At 43.1% G+C, this 21,108-nt stretch overlaps 1 protein-coding gene across 5 annotated transcripts in view; it reads right to left on the bottom strand.

Moving 5' to 3' along the window:
* Positions 1 to 21,108, bottom strand: part of DAB2IP (DAB2 interacting protein) — a 230,839-nt gene that overhangs the window by 44,561 nt on the left and 165,170 nt on the right. For all 5 annotated transcript variants that reach the window (XM_060251744.1, XM_060251745.1, XM_060251746.1 and 2 more), the window contains one exon: positions 6,284 to 6,437. In XM_060251744.1, coding sequence (XP_060107727.1) covers positions 6,284 to 6,437 — 154 coding nt within the window. The remainder of the gene's footprint in view (positions 1 to 6,283; positions 6,438 to 21,108) is intronic.

A 21,108-nucleotide genomic window follows, 5' to 3' on the forward strand; every position in this document is an offset into this window, starting at 1 on the left:
GGCTTTTCAACATTTTCAGCAGCAGCAACACTTGCAGTTTTCTGCCCCTTGTGCCAAGTCAGACTGACATCCTGTCCTAACTGGCATGTCCGTCGCCTAACAATAGGACAATGTACAAGCACAGAGATGGAATTAGGGGATTGTCAGCGAAGTGGGGCTATTGCTTCCAGGACATCAAAGCTCTCTGTCCAGAACTCTGCAAATGCCAAAACCTCAATTATTAACAGTTGCATTAAGAACAGGAGAGCTGATGTACTTGGCAAGCATTTAGAAGCAAGTGAATTTGGAAAAGGGGGAGGAGGGAGGATGAAGCATTTAGAAGCAAGTGAATTTGGAAAAGGGGGGAGAGGCTGTTTATTCTGGAGCTACTGGACATCTTGTCCCCTAATGCTGCTTTATAGATTCTATTAGAGAGCCAGCATGGTGTAGTGCTTAGAGTCCTGGACTAAGATCTGGGTGACCCAGGTTCAAATCTCCATACTACTCTGGATTAGGGTTGCCAATCCCCAGGTGGGAGCAGGGGATCCCCCGGTTTGGAGGCCCTCCTCCCACTTTGGGGTCATCTGAAAGCAGGTATAGGGTGGAGGGAAATGTCGGCTAGCCACTCCATTATTCTCCATGGAGACCAATTCCCATCGGGTATAGTGGAGAACTGATCTGTGGGTATCTGGGGCTCTGGGGGCCCCCCGTTTTTTGAGATAGAGGTACCAAATTTTCCAGTGCCTTTCCCTAAAATACCCTCCTAGTTTCAAAAAGATTGGACCAGGGAAGTCCAATTCTCTGAGCCTCCAAAGAAGGTGCCCCTATCCTTCATTATTTCCAGTGGAGGGAAGGCATTTAAAAAGTGTGTCACCCCTTTAAATGTGATGGCCGGAACTTCCTTTGGCGTTCAATCATGCTTGTCAGAACCTTGCTCCTGGCTCCACCCCCAAAGTCCCCAGATATTTCTTGAATTGGATTTGGCAACCCTACTCTGGCAGTTTGCTGAGGGAACTTGGCCAGTCACACTCAGCTTACTCTACAGGGCTTTTTTTTTGGGAAAAGGGGTGCCGGAACTCTCAAGAGGGAAATGGAGAAACACACGGGTGCCCCTCATGAACTTTTAATCGTTTGTTCATGTTTCATAATTTTTATTGATTTTAACTACCAAGAGAAGAGGCACAAGCAAAGATACATTAAAGAGGGGAAGGGGCGGATACAAAGTGGGAAAAACAGAAACAAAGAAAAATGCAAATATGTCAGTTACAATTCTACCTCCAAATGAAATACTCTATTCTTTCTACCTGCAAGTATGAGGTTCTCCCTATATATTTCACCATCTTTATCTTTCATTATAGATTTTTTTTTTACTAAACTATTACTTAAAATGCAAGTCTAAACAGTTCTTCTTCAGCACATATAAGTATAAGAGTCAAAGCAGTCTCAACACAGAACTGGCTGGCTAAGCTTAACCATATTGAAAGCACAGATTAACTTGTTAGTTTAACAATATCATCATTAAAATAAGCATATGAAACAAATATCTTTATCCTTCTAACTAACTTAATACAAGCAGAAAGAAAGAAAGAAAGAAAGAAAGAAAGAAAGAAAGAAAGAAAGAAAGAAAGAAAGAAAGAAAGAAAGAAAGAAAGAAAGAAAGAAAGAAAGAAAGAAAGAAAGAAAAGAGATTTAAAATGTCATAGAACATAGGGAGAAAAAAAAAACCAAGCTAAAGATAAAACATAACAGTTTATCTGTCTCAGTATAGACAATTTCTCCAGACAAACATACTAAGAGCAGATCTACCAGATTACAAAATAATTGTGCTGTCTGCCTTCTTAACAATTGATCCAAATTAACTATTTATATAACATTTTTTGCAAAACTCTTCCATCCTTAAGATCTCACTTGACCTTTTAAAATCACATATCAGTTCTTATTAAAAATTCCATATCTAATTACCCACAGAGGAAACAACAGTTCAGACCCTTCTTCCAGAAAGATTTCCACATCTTGATTTTTGCTGCTTAACTCAACCCTATTGAAAATACAGACTAGCTTATTAGTTTAACAATGTCATCATTAAAATGAGCATAAGAAACAAATATCTTTATCTGTTAAGAGCAAATCTACCAAATTACAAGATAATTATGTTGTCTACCTTCTTAAAAGTTAATCCAAGTTAACTATTTATGTACATAATTGTTTTTCAAAACTTTTCAATCCTTTAACTCTTATATCCATATTACTCTAGGAGAAACAACTTAATATAACCCAAAAATCTCACTTAGCCTTTTAAGATCGCATATCAGTTCTTATTGAGAGTTCCATATCCGACTACCCACAGAGAGAGAGACAATTCAAAAACCCTTCTTCCTGAAAAATTTCCACCTCGTGATTTTTTGGCTGAGATGCACCTTCTCTTTCCTTAATGCAGTCATCCCTCTCGGTAAAAGTAGGAAGGATTCCACGCCTTTTGTTCCTCTCGAAAAAACTTTAATCAGTCTCGATTTCCAGTCCTTTTTTTTAACTGCACCATAAGGTTCCATTTTGGTTTTCTTTTGTTTCCCAGAGGATCACTCTCCATTTCCAATTCCACAGACGTCACCAGGATCTCTTTAACACTCTGCTCATGTAGATTTGAGATTTCGTTAGCTTTCAGCATAAAAGCTCCCATTTGTTTTTTAATCAACTCTGTTAATGAACCAAGATCCTGCTTCAGAGAAATTATGCTACATAATGTGTCTTTTTTATAAAACATTTCGCTTGGTAATGCCATTTTTCTCTGTCAACAAACTCAGTCCATTAATTCAAGTTGAAAAGTAGCTCAGAGACCCAGTTAGTCTGCCTCTCCAAATCTCCTCCAGCTGTGATTTTGGATGTTACCATTTCAGTTGCAATCAGACAACAAAGACAGATCTCTCTAGAATATATCTTGTTTTTGTTCAGACCATATTGCAGCCAGATAATAGCCTCTTTAACACATATCCAATTATAATCCAGGTTGATTTAGGTATCTGTATTCAGTCTAATTCAGATTGTTGCCAATGCTCAAAGTTGTTCTTTAACTTTTCGAAGCCTCATTCACAGGGAAAGTGGGGGTGGAATCCACCTCTTTCCCTTCCTTTGAACTGACCAGCTTGTTGTTATGTAAAATGACCCATTAGCCAGTGGTACTGAAAGCACACTTACTTGCAAAGTAGAATTACCATGCTTGAGGTAGGGAAGCGATACATCAGAAGCTTATTGAGAGAAAAAGCAAGCGGTCAGGCGTTCACCTCTTACTGCTGTGTTAGCTATCATGGCGGTGGAGCTTCGGGGCATACACGAAGGACAGGAACAGCCGCCGCTATGCCCCTGGCTTCTTGCAAAAGTCCCATGCCAAAAAAACCCCCTTCAGGGTCTCCCTCCAACCGCCTGATTCAGGGGGGCCACTGGAGAGACGATCTGCGGACCCCTGCTGAGCTCAAGGCGACATAACCTGGAAGTCCTTTTAATCATTTTTTTGTTTGCGAATTCCATTTCCATAAAGAGGTTCTGGAACTCCATTCTGCTGCATTCCCCAGAAAAAAGCCCTGCTACTCTATCTCACAAGCTTATTGTTGGGAGGAAAACAGGGAGGAGGAGGAGCCCATAGGCTGCCTTAGGTCCCCATTGGGAAGAAAAGGAGGGTGTCTATATCTACGTAAATAATATTGCTGACTGCTGATTGTTATGACTGATTGCTGCTTATAATCCTTTTATCCCTGTTCATCTCCAAAGTCATTGTAGGTGTTTGAACATATGAAGCTGCCTTATACTGAATCAGACCCTTGGTCCATCGAAGTCAGTATTGTCTTCTCAGACGGGCAGGGCCCCCCAGGGTCTCAAGCTGAGGTTTTTCACACCTATTTGCCTGGACCCTTTTTTGGAGATGCCAGGGATTGAACCTGGGACCTTCTGCTTCCCAAGCAGATGCTCTACCACTGAGCCACCGTCCCTCCCTCCCTCCCTCACCGTTTGCTCCTGAGATCCCTTTTATTGTGTTGCTGGATGCTTTTAATTTTGTAAAAATCTGCTTTTTAATTTATTTTGTTAAATAGTCACTCTGTGAGTTGCCCTCTGTTGAATGGCAGAAGACAGGGTCTAAATCTTTCAGATAAATGAAAGGGGTAAAAAAATGTTCCCAGAGATAATTTGCAGATGTTTAAACTTAAAGGCCAAATTTCAAGCACTCACATTCCTTGAGTTTGTTTGCCTCAAGCTGGGAACACAATATGAAAAAGCCCTACACTGACTGGCCGCTGGAACCACAGGAAAGCTCATCTCTAAGTCCCTCCTGATCTCTAGGTGTGCGTTGGTTCAGTTGCACTGGAGATAAAAGCATAAACTCATACACAAGATCTTGGATACAACATGGATTTGATATCAGCAAGTTGTGGCAAGCTTAATTCAGTTCTGTCACACTAAAATCAAGAGGGACAGCCCCAACTCTGTGCCTCAAAAAATCAAGCAAATATGCACTGATTTTGTGTTTTGCACATATTTTCAGTGTCTGTTTGTAGCAGCTATACAGCACAGAAAGATTTCTCAATCACCACAAAATCCTACAAAGCCTTCCACCAGTTCCTGAGATTTCACAGGGCACTGGCCCATGCTTCTTACAAGTTATTAATGCACTGTAAAAACTAGAAACTTGCTTTTAAAAATTAAAAATAGAATTTTTAGGGGGCATTTTGCTGCAGATATTAAAATTCACATACGTGTAATGTGAATGCAAAAATAACAAAGTATTTACAATCCTGGGGCAGCCTCTCTTTGCAAAAGGTACAGCTTGCAATCCTGAATCTTGATCAAATATGCACACAGAGTCACCTTCTAGGCACACAGGCTGATGTATGGCCACTGAGTTGTCTCTCAATGCTTAGCTTCCTTCATGGTCTTTTTCAGAACTGAAGTGACTTTCTTCTTCATCTAACGCACTTGAAAGCAAAAAGCAGGCTCCCTCCCTTTGACAAATGTGCAATTTTTGTATTTCTCTGTCTCTGTCACCTTTCTCCAAGTGCTAGTCATCTCTCTCATTCTGCTTTGAGTGACGAACAAAATTGGTAAACAGCTCTGATATTGCAGGTGTCAAATCTCTCTTTCATCTAGCTTATTGTATTTTATTTTATTAGCGGAATGTCATTTAGACAGCATGAGTTTCAAAAGTCTTCTCCTCCTGACCCTCTATGCTATCGCTGGGAAGATGCAACTTGCATTCTTCATGCCAATCAGTTTTTCTTTAAAAAGAAATGTCTATTTTGGCCTGTGTGCCTCTGAAAAATTTTCTTTCCCTTTTCCTTCTCCTCATTTAAATTTTCATCTGCTACTCATTTAAACTGCAGAAGCAATCCAAACACTCAAGGGTTTTGTTGTTGTTGTTAATTTGCTTTTTGTTGCCCATATTAACACTATCAAATGTTTCATTCTAATCTAAACAATGAAAAGGACATGCTGAAGTTGGTGTGTATGAGCCAAACTGTATATGTTTGGAAAAACTGATATTTACTGACACTTGGGAAGGTGGTGTTCAGTGGAAAGGGCTAAGTGAGAAGTGGGGTTACTGGGAACTGATTTCCCCCTTACTTAACACTACTGAGGCCCAGGTCTTGACTAGGAAAGCCATGGACCAGCCCCAAGAAAATCCACTGCTATGCTCCAACCCCTCCATTTTCCTGCTGCTTCCTCCAAGCTGAGGAACATCCTGCCACAGGGGGTACAATTAGCACCACTGTTCTTGGACTTCTGGCCTTACTTGTTCCAGGAAGCCTTTGAAAATGGATTTTTGGCTGCTTGGCTGCTTTAGATCTTTGTCTACTACCGCATTTATTGCTCTTTGTTGCGGGCCATTTTTAATGGACGTTTTAATACAGTGTTAAATTGACTGCGTCAAAAATTGGTGTTAATTGCTTGTCTCATCCATCATCTGTTTTACTGGACTGATGTCTTGAAATATATTATTACATTGTGCATGTACCCTACCACTTCACTCTGCCAAGTCTTCTTCCAACCTAAGGAGGAACTCCATTTTCCTCAGAGGAAAGCTCCTTAGACTTAAGCTGTGCTGAGCAGAATGGAAGGATACAAAAAAAATTATATTTTGGCATGTAAGCTCTGGGGGAATCTTTCTGGGGAAACAGGCAAAATACAAGCCCTCAAAATAAATAAATTATGACCAAGAGATCTGCCTGTTTGAGTTACTTTATGGATGTCTGTGTGTGGATACCTCCCCAACCCAAGTCACCCACCCTGAGAACCCCCAGCGACTGTCGCAGCGGCTTACCTCAAAGCAATAGTCTTGCCCCAGGATGCTGCTGTGCACTGGCTTAATGACTACCTCCTCCTCCATGCTGAGATCGAGGGCCTCCACCGCGCTACTGGGACTGAGAAGTGACTCGTGGGAGCGTGATTCCTTCAGCCTCGGCATTAGATGGGATCTAGAGGAGGAAGAAGACAATGATACAGACCATCAGATAAGAATGGTCCTCTCTACAAATCAGAAACGGCACTTCTGCAATCAATTCAGTGTTGTGAGCCTCTGTTAACACATCCAATGCATAGATTGAATGCAAACACAGAAGAGTTATCATCAGCCACATGCTTATTCATACTCACAACCAGCTCAAGATATTAAATAGTATTGTAGGTCCAGAGAAAGAGCAAACAGAAGAGATTTTCTAGCCCTTGTAGCCAGACGTTACTGGCTTGAATTGGGAGATCACAGATAATGCAGGCCCAATTTTGTTGGGATGGATCACCAGTCAATATTCACATCTTCTGCTCCATGGACTCCTGAATGGTATTCCATCAATAGAAGGAAGTGGTTACACCCAGCCTGGACTGTGCATTCTACCTTTTCTTATTAATTACTTTTGCGACTGCTTTACATTTACATGGCCACTCCCCTTACCACCTGTGTATCTCTGGCCGCTTTCTACATACCCTCCACACATCTGACGAAGAGAGCAGTGTTTCTCAAAAGCTTATGCTACAATAAAATGTGTTAGTCTTAAAAATTCTACTGGACTCTTTACTGTTTAGCACAGTGTTCCATTTTTGAACAGTGGCCAACCAGCTGCCTCTGGGAAATGCATAGCCAGGGCAGAAAGAAAGCAATCATCTTCTATCATTGCATGCCCCACCAGCTGATACAGAGAGATATACACTTTCTCTGAACTTGGAGGGTTCATGTAGCTGTCTTGGCTAACCACCATTTGTTGACTTGTCCTTCATGAAAGTGTCTTACACTTTTCAAAAACCTGCTTCAGTATCTTGTGGCAGTGAATTCCAGAAGTTAATTACATTTCCTTTTGTCCACCATAGACTTGTTGCCAGCCAATCCATTTTGATTTTTGATTAGTAGGGCTTGGTGATCCCAAGCCCTACTAATATGTGAGAAAAAAAATTCCAGACCAACCATCATTTTATAAACCTCTATCATGTCCCTCTTTAATTGCCTTTTAAACCCCAGTCTCCTATTCATCTTTTCAAGTGAAATGGTGAGATTGCACTGTTCAGAGTCACTCTCATCTGACATTATTGTTAAGATCCTTTAGCTCCTTGTGTTTCCTAAAAGCAAGACTCTATGTTGAATCCATAGGGGTCAGCTCTTGCTGTTCAGAATGAGATCTGCTAATATAACTGAACTGCAGCTTGCATCTCAAGGCAATCTGGGGGGGTGGGGTGAGAAGCAGAAGAGCTCTCTAAGATCCTTTCCTTCTCTGAGAGGGAAGGAAACTGGTTCCAGAATGCCTGGCCTGCCTGGCTGCTCTGGACAAAGATGGGAATGATTAGGATGGGAAACAATGGCACGGAGAAAGAATGGGCATTGTTGTGGTCCCCAACCTACTTATAACAATAAATACCCAAGACAGCAATTGGTTGTAAGCAAATTCTCTAATGAAAATATGAAGCTTGGCCAAGGCTGGTTCATACACAAGCATTCTCTCTCACCCTTACTCCTTGCTCGGACCCCAAACAGGTCATTTTTAAAACACAGACTGGGGGATGGTGATGTACAAAATTAGGGCTTTTGATTTAGTGTGCAGGTGTTGAAAGAGGGCCTGAAGGGCTGTAAGTGGGAATGAGAGATGTAAAGACTGGGGGGGGGGGGGGGAGAGAAATAGGCACCAGTGTTCCCTCTAAGCTGACTTAGCATGAGCTAACTCAGATTTTTAACCTCCAGCTCACACATTTTTTGTCTTAGCTCAGGAAAAATGGCCCCAGAGCACAATGATTTATGCAGTAGCTCATAACTTTAATGCTAGTAGCTCACAAAGTAGAATTTTTGCTCACAAGACTTTACAGCTTAGAGGGAACATTGATAGGCACCCCCCCTAAAGACTTTTCCCTCCCAATTTCTGGAGTGTTTTGGGGAGCACTGAAAAAACCACCTATCAAATACATTTCTTTCTTCTTGAATAAGTAGAATGTGCCAAGATAGCACATGGTCTAGATTGAAGCATGCAGCTCTGTTCCCAGAAAATTAAGGCATTTACACTTTTTAAATGCCATTAATATCACAACTAATACAACTGTATATGCAAACCAAGTTCTAAACGATTTTACACTGTTAAAGCAGCAAACAGGGTAAGGTTTGAGCAGAAAGTACTTTTTTTGCTGTCAAGTCAAGTTGCAGCTGACTTATGGCAGCCCAGGAGCATTTTCAAGGCAAGAGATGTCACCATCTTTTGGGCATGGAGCAGGGGACACTGGGGATGTGTCTCTCTCTCTCTCACACACACACACAAAATAACCCTATATCACTCCCTGTACCTTGTTCTGTTCAGCATTCACCTCTATACAACTAGAACCCCAAAATTTACCTACAAGTTCATCTCTCCTAGACAGCCGACATTAACTTTGTCACGGCCATTACTCCATCTCACCACTCCCTTTTGGGGAAGCTCAGTTCACCATCTTCAGAAGCCTAGAGCATACAGGGGGAGCCCTGGGGCAGCCAAGACAGTCCTTGCTGTGGTCCAGAGAACTGCAGAGAAGCAGCCACTCACTTCACTGTTATGCCAACTAATTGAAACGTTATTTCTGCAGACTGTGCTTGTGGCAGAGAGAGAGAAAGAAGAGAGACATCTCTGCCTCAAGGAGGTTAGTCTATGTTCAGAAAGATGGAGAACACAAAACTGAAAAGGAGGGGTAAGGATGAACCAGAGCATATATAACAATTTAGGGAGGAGGGCAATGGCCAGGGTTAAGCTTATCAGGATTTCTCTCCCTGTCCCCTCCCTCCTTACACCACACTCTAATAAAGAGAATCTCCCTTACTTTCCCCTTCTCAGGCCTTACCCAAAAGAGAAGTCCAGCCCTGCAATGCCTCTGAGCTGTGCCCTGCCACAGAACATTGGCTGTTGCAGAAGAACTCACACTAGCTGGGTCTCTCAATTCAGAAAGGCTGTTTTTTTCTAAACCCAACACACACACAAACGCACACACACAAAGACAGCATTCCACCCCCTTCCTCTGCTACCACCTGGCTTCCCCTCCTTGTCCTGCCCATCCTAGCCTTCTGCGTTGCTTGCTTCCCTTTCACACTGCCAAACTAGCAAAGGCACACACATTGTGAGCTGAGCCTGCTGATTGGCTGCCCTGTAGCTGGGTAAGGGAGCCACATCTGCCGTAAATGTCAACATCAGTACGCTTGCGAGCACCCGCTGTGAAGGCCTGACACGCCGCTCGCTTGGAGTGCACGCCACAGAACACAGCACATTAATCCAGAGGCAGCACGGCTGCTGTCTCCACTGGGAGGTGCTTAAGCGATGATCTGAAAACTGTGGTGATTAGTGAGGAAGCCACACTTGCAGATGATTCTCAGGATGGCAAAATCCCTAGGAGAGCACACAACCCTCCACAGAGGTCTCTCCAAACTGGGTGAATGAACAGCGGGTTAACTGTGGGTCAAAACTAAGTGTAAAGTGAATTATATCAAGGCAACCCTCCCTTCCCCAACTTTACATAGATAGTGATGGGAGTCTGAAATGGCTGTGACTGATCAAGACTGAGGTCTTGGGGTTGCAGCGGACAGCTCAACAAAAAAGAAGCAGTGAAAAAAAAAACAAACCAATGTCCAAGCTGAGGATTATTAGAAAATGGACTGAAAATGAAGTGGCCAGTATTGCTGGGCCCTTGTATAGATCTATAATGTTGCAACTGCATTTGGAATACAGTAGACAATTACAGTTTCTGGTCCAAGGATATTGTATCACTGAAAACATGCAGAAGACTACAATCAAAACGATTAAGACATTAGAACAAAGTCTGAGTTCAGCGGCACCTTTAAGACCAATGAAGCTTTATTTGACGTATGAGCTTGAATAAAACTTTGTTGGTCTTAAAGGTGCCACTGAACCCAAACTTTGTTAACTGCTTCAGACCAACATGGCTGCCCACCTGGATCCATCCTGATTAAGACACTGATGTATCTTCCCTATGACAAAAAGGCTAAGGAGCTGGGGGGCATTTTAGTTCAGAGAGAAGACAACTAAGGGAAATATGACAGACATTTAAGAAATGCAAAGAGAGAGAATACAACAATTAATTTGACTGGTAGTCAATGTAGAAAGGGAAAGAAAAGCCCTTCCCATAGTGCATAACTATCTTTTTCAATTTTTATTATAAAATTTATATCTTTATCAAAGTTATGAATCATGATATAAATAGGGAAGGATTTACATTTTAAAGAATAAAGTAAAAGTATCCTAATCTGTTCATATTTATTTTTTAAAAAGTATGTGCCTGTCTTTCTCCCAAGCAACTGGGAACCAAAGTAGGTAACATTAAAAACCATACAAATCACAAGAAGTGTAAACTCCCCGTTCTGTTAAAAAGCTGCCTGAAACCTTATAAATAACATTCCTAAGAAATCACTCCCCCTAAAAATGAACAAGCCACGGAAGCTGTTAAGACACCCTAGATTCCCATATGAAATGAAAGTGCTCCTGAATGTAAGACGAACCCACTTTTAAAAAGTTATACACCCTATTTTTTTTACTGTGAGTAACTGTAAACTGTTTGCACATGTAAGACAGCACCCTCTTTTTTATGGCAAACCTGAGGGAAAAATCTAGTCTTCCGTTAGAGTAAATACTGTTTCTCTCTGTTTGTCAAAGTTAATAAAAGAAATCCTACTTCAAAAGAACTCTGGTCTTCTCTGCATTCTTCCCTCTATTATGGAAGGGAAAGACTTTTGCTTTTAAGGTACACTGAAGGGGAGCTGAGGACAGAAAGCTTGATATAAGGAGGAGCTGAGGAATGCCATCTTGAAGCAATATGAACCTTTGCCAGTAGCAAGAAGAGTCAAGTCAGTTCATAACTCCTTGTACAGTGCAATTCAAAACCAACTTGCACCTTTCTAAGTCTATTAAAGATAATGGGCTTAAAAGGGTTAACTTGGCTTCACTGTGGCCATCCAAAATCCTAACAGCACATTTACTGGATTACACACAAGATGTTCTTGTTTAATTAACTGAATTGCATATACTACATTTGCCCCCCAAACCCTCTGATTTTGAAGCATGCCCACTATGTATTTGTTTAATCTGCTAAGACTTTCCCACATTGTCAGCAAGCTTTGCTGCATTTTTATAACCTTTACTCAAGGTGCAAGATATCACTGGGGCATGATTTTTAATAGATTTCTTTAAAATTAACACAGGGCAGGGTGGCAGGGCCTTTTTAAAAAAGTTACAATTAAAGGCACTGCCTAAAGGGATTACATTGCCTAACTAACATTACAAGTCTATGAATGTTTGTTTAGAGGTTAAGCCCCATTTATCCAATGGTGCTTATTCCCAAGCAAGTGTTCTTAGAATTGCAGCCCAACTTTGAGAATTCACCACCGCAAGCTAGTCATGCCTTTAGCTGAGATGGCTTTAAAAAACAGGGGAGACTATCAATGGGTACCAGCCATTACAGCAAAAACAGATCCACTCTCCACACCTGCACTTTTCAGATTTCAGCTACCCTAATATAATAACTGTCAATCTCCAGAAAGGATTGCCTTCGTGTCAATCTCCCTGGCAGCTGCCCATTTCATAGTTAGAGTTCAGACAGTGTCCTTAACGCACCTTTGTGCCGCTATAGCTGCAAAGTGCAGGTGCTGAGCAGAGGAGATTACAAAGCCTGATGGCGTGTTCCAGCCAATTGGATGAATGATTCCAGGCCTGTAATGGTGCTCAGGGCCTTTGCTTTATAGATCTCCAGGCTGAAACCTTACCCCTGTCACTCCTGCAAACAGAGAAACTGTACCAAGCCTGTCCATCTCCTAGAAAACATACATGCAAGCAAGGTCCTCAGACATATTGAGAGACCGCAGTCTTCTCCAACCAAAAAGAGGAATTTGACCCATAAAGGAGCTGATGTGAAGACCAGAATCCAATATTTGGAAAGAACATTAAATATTTCTAAAGAGCTTTAAACTGTTCAAAGTGAATCATGTATGACATTGTGCAACAGGGATTCTCTCAAAACATCTAGGAATGTGTTAAAGAGCAGTTCATCCTGCTCTTAAAGGGGCAGCTAACAGTTGGAATTGTGAATCAGGAAGTCCTTGGCACGAATCTAGCTTTTGCCTCCAACTCACTACACAGACCCTCAGGAAAGCTGCTGTTCTCAGTTTTGCTCCCCATCTACAGCCACAGCAATATTATTTACAACTATACCCCACCCTTTCTCTATGGAGCTCAAAGTTATACACATGGGAATCATCCCATTTTATTCTCAAAATTGCCTTGTCAGATAGGTTGTAGGAACAACTGGTCTATGTTTACTAATGAGTCTGTGGGATTTGAACTTGGGTCTCCTAGTACAAGGCAGGCTATTGGGCCATCTTAATATGCCTACTCTGGCTATTTGTGGCTTCCAGGTAGGCTTCCACTAGAAGCCTTCCCACAGTTGTCCCCCTCACCCAAGCACCAAGAATAGAGCTTCACTGCTCCAGACAGTGGCTAATAGCCACTGATGGACCTCTGCTCCGTGTGTTATTCAACAGACAGGGCAACATGGTTGAATGAGCTGGCAGGCTGTAAGGCACTGGATTGGGAGGATCTGGTGCTGAGAATGGTCTTTCCCACCTATCATCTTTCAGGATTTGAACTGGGGATGTTCTGTCCAGAAGGCTTTACCACTGAGCTCTGTATAAGGGTATAAGAAGCTGCTTTATATCAAGCTTTATAACACCAAGTTCAGCATTATTTACACTGACTCTCGCTCCGTAGTCTGAACCTGAGATCCATTTTTACTGGGATTGAACCAGGGACCTTCTACATACTAGGCAGGTGCTCTGCTGCTGAGCCACAGTTCTTCCCCAGCCATGATCTCCTATAATTACTAAAAGGGAAAAGGCCCTTTTGTAGCTCAGAAACATCCACTCCTTGAAAGCAACACACTCTCCCAGTAAATCAATCACCCAGCTCCTACTTGACACATTCATCCTTCTTCCCAACTTTCAGAGTAAGTTCACTCTTGATGGATGACTCTTTTGCTACTTATTAAGGTAACCTAGGAGACCAAAGAGCACCCAGAAACAGCAGGATGCATCCTGCCCATACTGCAAGCCACTGCTTAGCAGTGACCTCCTTGGGATGACATGAAGCATTTTTGTTTGGGCCTTGTTCGAGGTGTGCCTGTGACATGGCACAGTGGTAAATGGTTTCAGCAGGGAACAGGTCACTAAAAGACAGACAAGGATGTTTGCCATTCATTTGGTGCTGGGGGTGTCAAGCCCTTCAGATTAAGCATCAGTTTGATGGGCTGCTGAGAGGCTATGTGGTATGGCTACTACAATGTCAGATCAATACTGGGGGAAGGGGGAGGAGATACCTTCTTCAAAAAGTCCCCACACAGCCAGGAAACTCTGTGTGACCTTAGACCAGTCACCCTCTATGTCAATCCAAATTACCTCACAAGACTTATACAAAATGGAGGATGGAAGAGCAATGTATCCCTATGCTTGGAGGAAGGGTGGGGTGAAAACATGATAGGCAACATGTTGCCATGAGACCATCATGGCTTCCTGCTGCCTCCCTGATGTCAATGGGAAATGATACTCAGTGGTTGATGAGCTGGATGTGATATGCTACATTTGGCTCTTCTGAGGACTGTTCCCCATGGCACCTGCTCATGTTCCAGGAAAGTTGACAATTTCTTTAGAAACTGAAATAATCTCATCATTATGATGGGCCCAAAATAAAACATTTATTTTTAAAACACAACACAACCTGTCTGTGATTATTCTGTTCAATGTAGTGGATTTGTGTTTGAGGCTGGGTCAACATATGCAGATGAATAAGGTGGTGGTATGGGGCATAATTAGGGTTGCCAAGTCCAATTCAAGAAATATCTGGGGACTTTGGGGGTGGAGCCAGGAGCAACGGGGTGACAAGCATAATTGAACTCCAAGGGAGTTCTGGCCATCACATTTAAAGGGACAGCACACCTTTTTAAATGCCTTCCTTCCATAGGAAATAATGAAGGATAGGGGTACCTTCTTTTGGGGCTCATAGAATTGGACCCCCTGGTTCAATCGTTTTCAAACTTGGGGAGTATTTTGGGGAGAGGCACTGGATGCTATAGTGAAAATTTGGTGCCTCTATCTCAAAAAACAGCCCCCCACAGCCCCCGATACCTCCAGATCGATTCCTCATTATGTCCTATGAGAATCGATCTCCACATAGGGAATAATGAAGTGCCCAGATGACATTTCCCTCCCCCCCCCTCCGTTTCTGGCTACTCTGAAGTGAGGCATTGGCATCTCTATTCACGAGCTGCTGCCAACTTCTTCAAAGTAACACAGACACACCATCCCAAGAGGAAACCTTTCAATCGGAGACTGAAGCCTCTGGAGGTGGAAAGTCACATGGTGGCTGTGGGGGCAGGGTTCCCCCTTACCCCCCCATCGGCCAGCTGACTGGGAATGGGAAGGAGCCTGGGAAAGAGGGAGAACTCCTGCTGGGACCTGGAGATTGGCAAGCCTAGGCACAATCCCTGTGAAATGATAGTCCATAAAAAAGAACTCTTAGTAGTGGAGAAAGATAACTCTAGATGCTCGGAGATAATCTTAATATTTAAAAGGGTTATATTATATAATATTGCTCAGGGTGGTGTGCTGGGCATAAATAGTTACATGGCTCTTTTGGTTGACAAAACTGCAAATGTGGCTCTCTGTACTATGGCTTAACAACTGCCAATCTCTGTTCGATGTTTTAAATGTTTTTATTTTGGGATTTTATTCCGCCATGCCCCATAAGTGAGCTCAGGATGCTTACATCGTATAATAAAACAATGTATAAATTCAGAACAATAATCCATGAAAACACCAATATTAAGTTCTAGCATAATAAGAAATTTTAAATAACCTGTCTAAAATTCCTAAAACAGTAGTGATGAGTGATTTCAGTCCAGCAGGTAAACTCAACTTCCTCTAGGATAAGAGAACCTATTCCAGAGCGGACTATTCCACTTCAGAATGATTGGGAAGTGTTGGGGGGGGGGGGCGGTCTGGCTTGTCTGAAGAAAAGCAGTCTATAAATACTTTAATAAACAGAGACCCTCTAATACAAAGGGTAAAAAAAAAATGTCCCTGCACATTAACCCCCCCCCCCCAAAAAAAAACCCACCCTAGACAATCAGGAAATAGAGTTCTAGTTCTCCTAGAAAAGCTCATTTTCTACATGCAAGAAATATTTTGAAAATATCTAAGAATACATATAGGAGTCACAATGGAAGATGAATGGGCCTTGCTTTCCCACCAAGCAATGAGACATGACCAACTTGGAGTGAATCTGTTATGATGTCATCTGCCTTATACAATTAGTCAACTTGGACATATTGATGTAACTTATTTCCTTATTCATTTATAAGTGTAATGATCTCACAGAATAAGCACGCATTGAATGGGTATGCTTTCAGTAAGGGTCAATAAACATATCAGAAGGCCTAGCGCTCACTAATATCCCTCTCCCCGCCCCCCCCCCCCCTCTTTAGCTTATTGCCAATGTAGTGTACAAGTTACAGCACTGTACTATCATTTGGGAGATCCTAGTTTGAATCCCACTTTGCTGTGAAAACTTGCTGGGTGACCTTGGGTTAGCCACTCTCTTGCTGTCCTGCTTCACAGGGTGGTTGTTAGGATAACTTGGAGAACATTATAAATTACTGTAGGTTTCCTTTGTGGAGAAGAGTGGAGTGTAAAACAAACAAACAAACCTCTGCATGCCCACCACCTGTACATCAGAAGAACAATCTTTTCTAGGGAATTTATGACAAATGGATAGTGGGTACTTTTCTTTTTTTTAAGGGCATTTATTTTTCATGTAGGATCTCAGTATGCACCAACCATCTACCTCATAGTCTGAATGAATTCTATCACCTTGCTTGCCTGTGTATGTAGAGACAGGCACAGCTTTGACCCATCTTCCAAACATTCTTGTAAGAGGAGGGGGGGGGGAAGTTGTGCTCAGGTTAAGGGGAAAAGCAATCTGAAGTAGACATTTCCTTACGAGTCCTCCCTTTTCTGTCTCTTTCTCCCACTCTGTGCAGTTGAGATAAAGGGAGCTGGAGATTTTGGAATTTACTTAACTCATATGGAGGGAGTGTGGCTTTTCATACCTTCAGGCAAGGAATTTCTGGTGGGCTAACCAGTTTGTCAAGTATGTGCATCCGTCTCAGGAAGAGTCCAACACAAAGATGCAAACAGCCTTGGAAGAAACAAGAGACCCACCAAAAGTCTGATGGAGTAGATTGTGGACAAAAGGCTGAAGGGATGGGATTCTGTTGCATTTTTATACATGACACTGCTCTCATGCCATTATGTGCTCATGCATGTGGATGGACAGAAAAGGACAAGAACAATCAGAACATGCATCTAAGCCAATGCACATATTTTCCATTAAAAATGCGGGATCAACTGAAATAACCAATGGTGGTGGTAGCTACGCAGGGTTTTTAGTTTAGGAAAAAAGACAGGCAAGGGGGAGGTGGGATATGGCAGAAGTTCATTAAATTATAAACAGTGTGGACAGAGGGGCATTCTCTCCCTTTCTCAGGGCTGCCCACTGAAACAGATGGCATTATATAAAGTCAGACACAACAGAAGTACTATTTTGCACAATCATCTTGCCTTCACATTTTAACCTTGCCCTACCTCTGTAAGCCTCATAGAGATGTATATGGTTCTAGCCTCCATTTTTATCCTCACAGCAATCTGATGTGGGAGGTCAGAGCTTGGGGGGGGGGGGGGGCAAGATCACCCACTGAGCTTCATGGCACAGTGGAGATCTGAACCTGTTCTCTCCAGATCTAGCGCAACACTCTAAACACTTTAGCACACTTAGGGGAACATGGCCCCAAGATATAGTGATGGGCACTTGCATGAATAGTTTTGAAGGAGATTAAAATAAATAATAGACAATGAGATTATCAACAGCTATTGGGCATGACAGCTAAATGGAACTTCCATATTCAAAGGTAACATAACTCTGAGCACCATTTGCTGATAGGTGGGAAGCTGTTGCCTTCAAGCCTTATTTGAGACCTTCCCAGAGGCATTGGTTGGCCACTGTTAGCTAGCCTAGATGGACCATTGACCTGATCCAGAATTACAATTTTTGTAAATGGGCACAAATGTGGCAGGCCGCCATAGCACGTGGCAAATGCCTTTACTGCCTCTGCCTTTTCAGGAACAAGGACATTTGTTTCTGAGTTTAAGAGTATAAAAGTGGCATTAATGGCTATTTTTATCTCATGCTTATTTCCCACGCAGGGCTAAAGCCTCAGTTGATGTTCAGCCTGACAGGATGGAATGCAGTTAGTGTGCCAACAAAAATTATTCAAGCTTCTATGAAGTGGGAACAGAATGGGGGGGAAATGCTGATTAGACCACAGGCAAAATACAGATGAAACTGAAGACAGAGTCTGCATGGGTAGGCCTTTAACTTGTCAGCATGTAAACTGAAAAAAAGGGTTGCCTCAATGGCATAGGACAGAAATTTTTGTGGAACAACAGAGGGTATTTCCATCTATCTCAGGCCAAACTTGCTTAACGTAAGAGACACATAGAATAAACATCAAATGATTGAGAGCCACAAGATATGGACATCAGATGTTTGAGAGAAGGAAGGAAGGAAGGAAGGAAGGAAGGAAGGAAGGAAGGAAGGAAGGAAGGAAGGAAGGAAGGAAGGAAGGAAGGAAGGAAGGAAGGAAGGAAGGAAGGAAGGAAGGAAGGAAGGAAGGAAGGGCAAATAGATGAGGAGGGAGGGAGAGGTTGAAAGAAAGTAACTTTAACTTTAAATGCATTCTCCAAGCTGGCTGGCGGGGCAGTGGGGGCTTTGAGAGTCATACAATATGTGTGAAAGAGCCACATGTAGCTCCCAAGCCACAGTTTGGCCATTCCTGATCTATTTCCTCGGAGATCACCAGCAAGAGCCCACATCCCTTCATCTCCTCAGAGATGACAGGCAAGAGCCCACAGACTACAGCCTTATGAAACCAAGTTCTAACAAACCAGAGAAGACACCTTCCCAAATCAAATGCACAGTCACCTCGAGTGACGTTTAGGTGACAACCCCTGGATATTTTTGGGTTTCCTTTGGCCACTGCTCCACAAGGAGGGGATGAGGCAAGGCAGAATAAGCACAGCTTTTGCACAATTCAGATTCAGACTAGTGGTAAGTAGAGAAACATTGGGCTAGGGACAATTACAGGCTTTGTTTTTTGCTTATGTCTTTAAGTTTACAATTGTGAGGAATAACATGCATTTCGAACACCTACTCTTGGTTTCTTGGGTAAACTGTGGGTGGAAATCAAATGAAGGGACTGAAGGTGGCTTCAGAGCAAGACTAGAAGGTTCATCAGTTTAGGCAGCTAAACAGACTTCAGGCTAATGCCAACACTGCTGCTGGTGAGGTCACACAGAAAGGCTCCCCTTGCAGAAGCCAGTGGCATGGGCAAGTGAGCACCTCTGGCCTTCACACAAGAGGGCATGTACATTTGTCAGCCCACCTTCTGCCCTCCATTAGGAAACCTCCACATTCCCAAGAGGTACTGTAGGAAAAGCCAAGGCCTTCTTTCTCACGGGCTGCTTCCCTTCCTCTCACATGTCACTACTTGCAAAGATCCAAGAGCAGACTAGCCATTTAACTTACTGGAAAAGTTCTCAGTGGGTCATAGTCCTGTGTCATTCAGAAGCAAGCACAGTCAGGCCCCAGCAGCTCTCCCAGCAATGCAGAGACTGCTGGGCTCAGAATCTTCAGCGACAGCAGTGATTAATATCAGCTTGACAGCTGTCTCCCTCCATCTTGCTGGTGATTGGAGGCTACGGGCGAGCCGATGCCCATCCTTGGCACTGATGGCCAGGCCTCAGCTGAGTGCCCCCCACAGTGCTGGCTAACATTGCAGGGGTCACTCAGCTTGGCTCGTACCTGGGCATTTTTAAATTTAGGCCACCCTTGGCCTGGAGAGATCAGCTTGATGATGAATGGTGGCTGCCAAAGGGGACAGCGAGAAAGCGAATGCAGGCTCTGTGATCCCTCAAAGTGCCCAAGCCAGCTGCTGAAGGCCTGTGGAGACCACACCTGCCAAATGTATGTAATGAAGGCCACTAACACAGATAGCTTTGAAAGGGAGCTCATCAGACTTTGAATTAGAAACAGATTCACGGAGGAGAGGTCCATCAATAGCTACTAGTCATGGTGACTAAAGGGAATCGCCACATTCAGAAGCAGTAAAACTCTGAATGCCAGGGCAAGGAGGCAACACCAGGGGAAGGCCTTGGTTTCTATGCCATGTGTGTTGTTCCTCCAGGGCAGCTGGTTGGCCATGTGTGAAACAGGATGCTGCACTCGATGGACCACTGGTCTAATCCAGCAGGCTGTTTTTATGTTCTTATATTTCCTTCTGACTGCAGTTGAAACTCACATAACAGCTTGTCTAACTAGTGACAATCTCAAGTTTTCCTTTAGCATAACAAGCTTAAGCAGAGGTTAAACAGGTTGAGTCATTGCTGCCTTCCCACAGAATCCTGGAAACTGTGACTTTCCCCTCGGGGAGGGCAACTAAGGGTCAGTGAGTGGGAATTCTCAGCATCCTTGCCAACGCACTCCAATTCAAACCTGAAGTCTTTGTCACAAGCCAGGGAACAAGTCACTAGAGACAACAGAAGGAGCTGCCCTATCAACCAGACATGGGCAGAAGGCCAAGCTCCTGGTCTTTATACCAGGCCTGACCAATCATGAGGCATCATACTGTACTGCTTGCCAATCCCAGGGGTTGGTCTTGGCATGCTTAATTTGCATAGTCAAATAAAATTCTAGAAGTTTAGTTTTAGTATATGCAGCCTGGGGTATTGGTGGACCAACAATAAAAAGAACAACAATCAAAAAGCAAAAGCACAAGAGCAAAACATACAAGTGATATGATTCAGAGCAGATCTGGGCATGGCTCTGCTCCTGTTTGCATCCCTGTGCATTCCTTCCTCAGAGCCAACACGTGGGGTGTATTTTAAAAAATACCCACCAACAAAAATCCTAATGAAGGAATCATGAGAATCATTCCTGACAAGCTTTTTTCTAACTCCAGACAAAGAGCTCATCTTGCCTCCCCATCAAATTCTGTGAGCATCCGTGGAGTGGGCTACGGTGCCAGCTGATCAGCAATGAGAGCAGCAGCAATCAAATTAGGAAGGCGGCAGCTGAGTCTGAGGCGTGAGTGGATTCTGTTGGCAGACCAGCAAACCGACACACTTGTATGGGCCTCAGGAAAAACCTTAATTGATCATGCCGGAGAATTTGACCCATTATTTCCAATTGTTATGTGAACTTTCTCACCTCTGCAGTACCTCTTATCTCTTTCCCCATCTCATAGTTCTCCCAGTGGTTTCAACCTCCTCTATTTTTGGAGCTCTCATAAGAATCAAGAGATCAACCCATAGGTATATCTAATTCTCCATCCTATTTTCAACCGTGGTCAGCCGGAAGGCTCCAGGAAGCCCAGAAAAGTGGCCATTCTGCCCTGTTGCTTGCCTATTCTCAGAATCTAGGTCCAGGGGTGTAGAACTCATTTGTTATGAGGGACAGAACTGACATAAATGAAACCTTGTCG

This window comes from Heteronotia binoei, chromosome 12, assembly GCF_032191835.1.
Source record: "Heteronotia binoei isolate CCM8104 ecotype False Entrance Well chromosome 12, APGP_CSIRO_Hbin_v1, whole genome shotgun sequence".
Taxonomy (NCBI): Eukaryota; Metazoa; Chordata; class Lepidosauria; order Squamata; family Gekkonidae; genus Heteronotia; species Heteronotia binoei.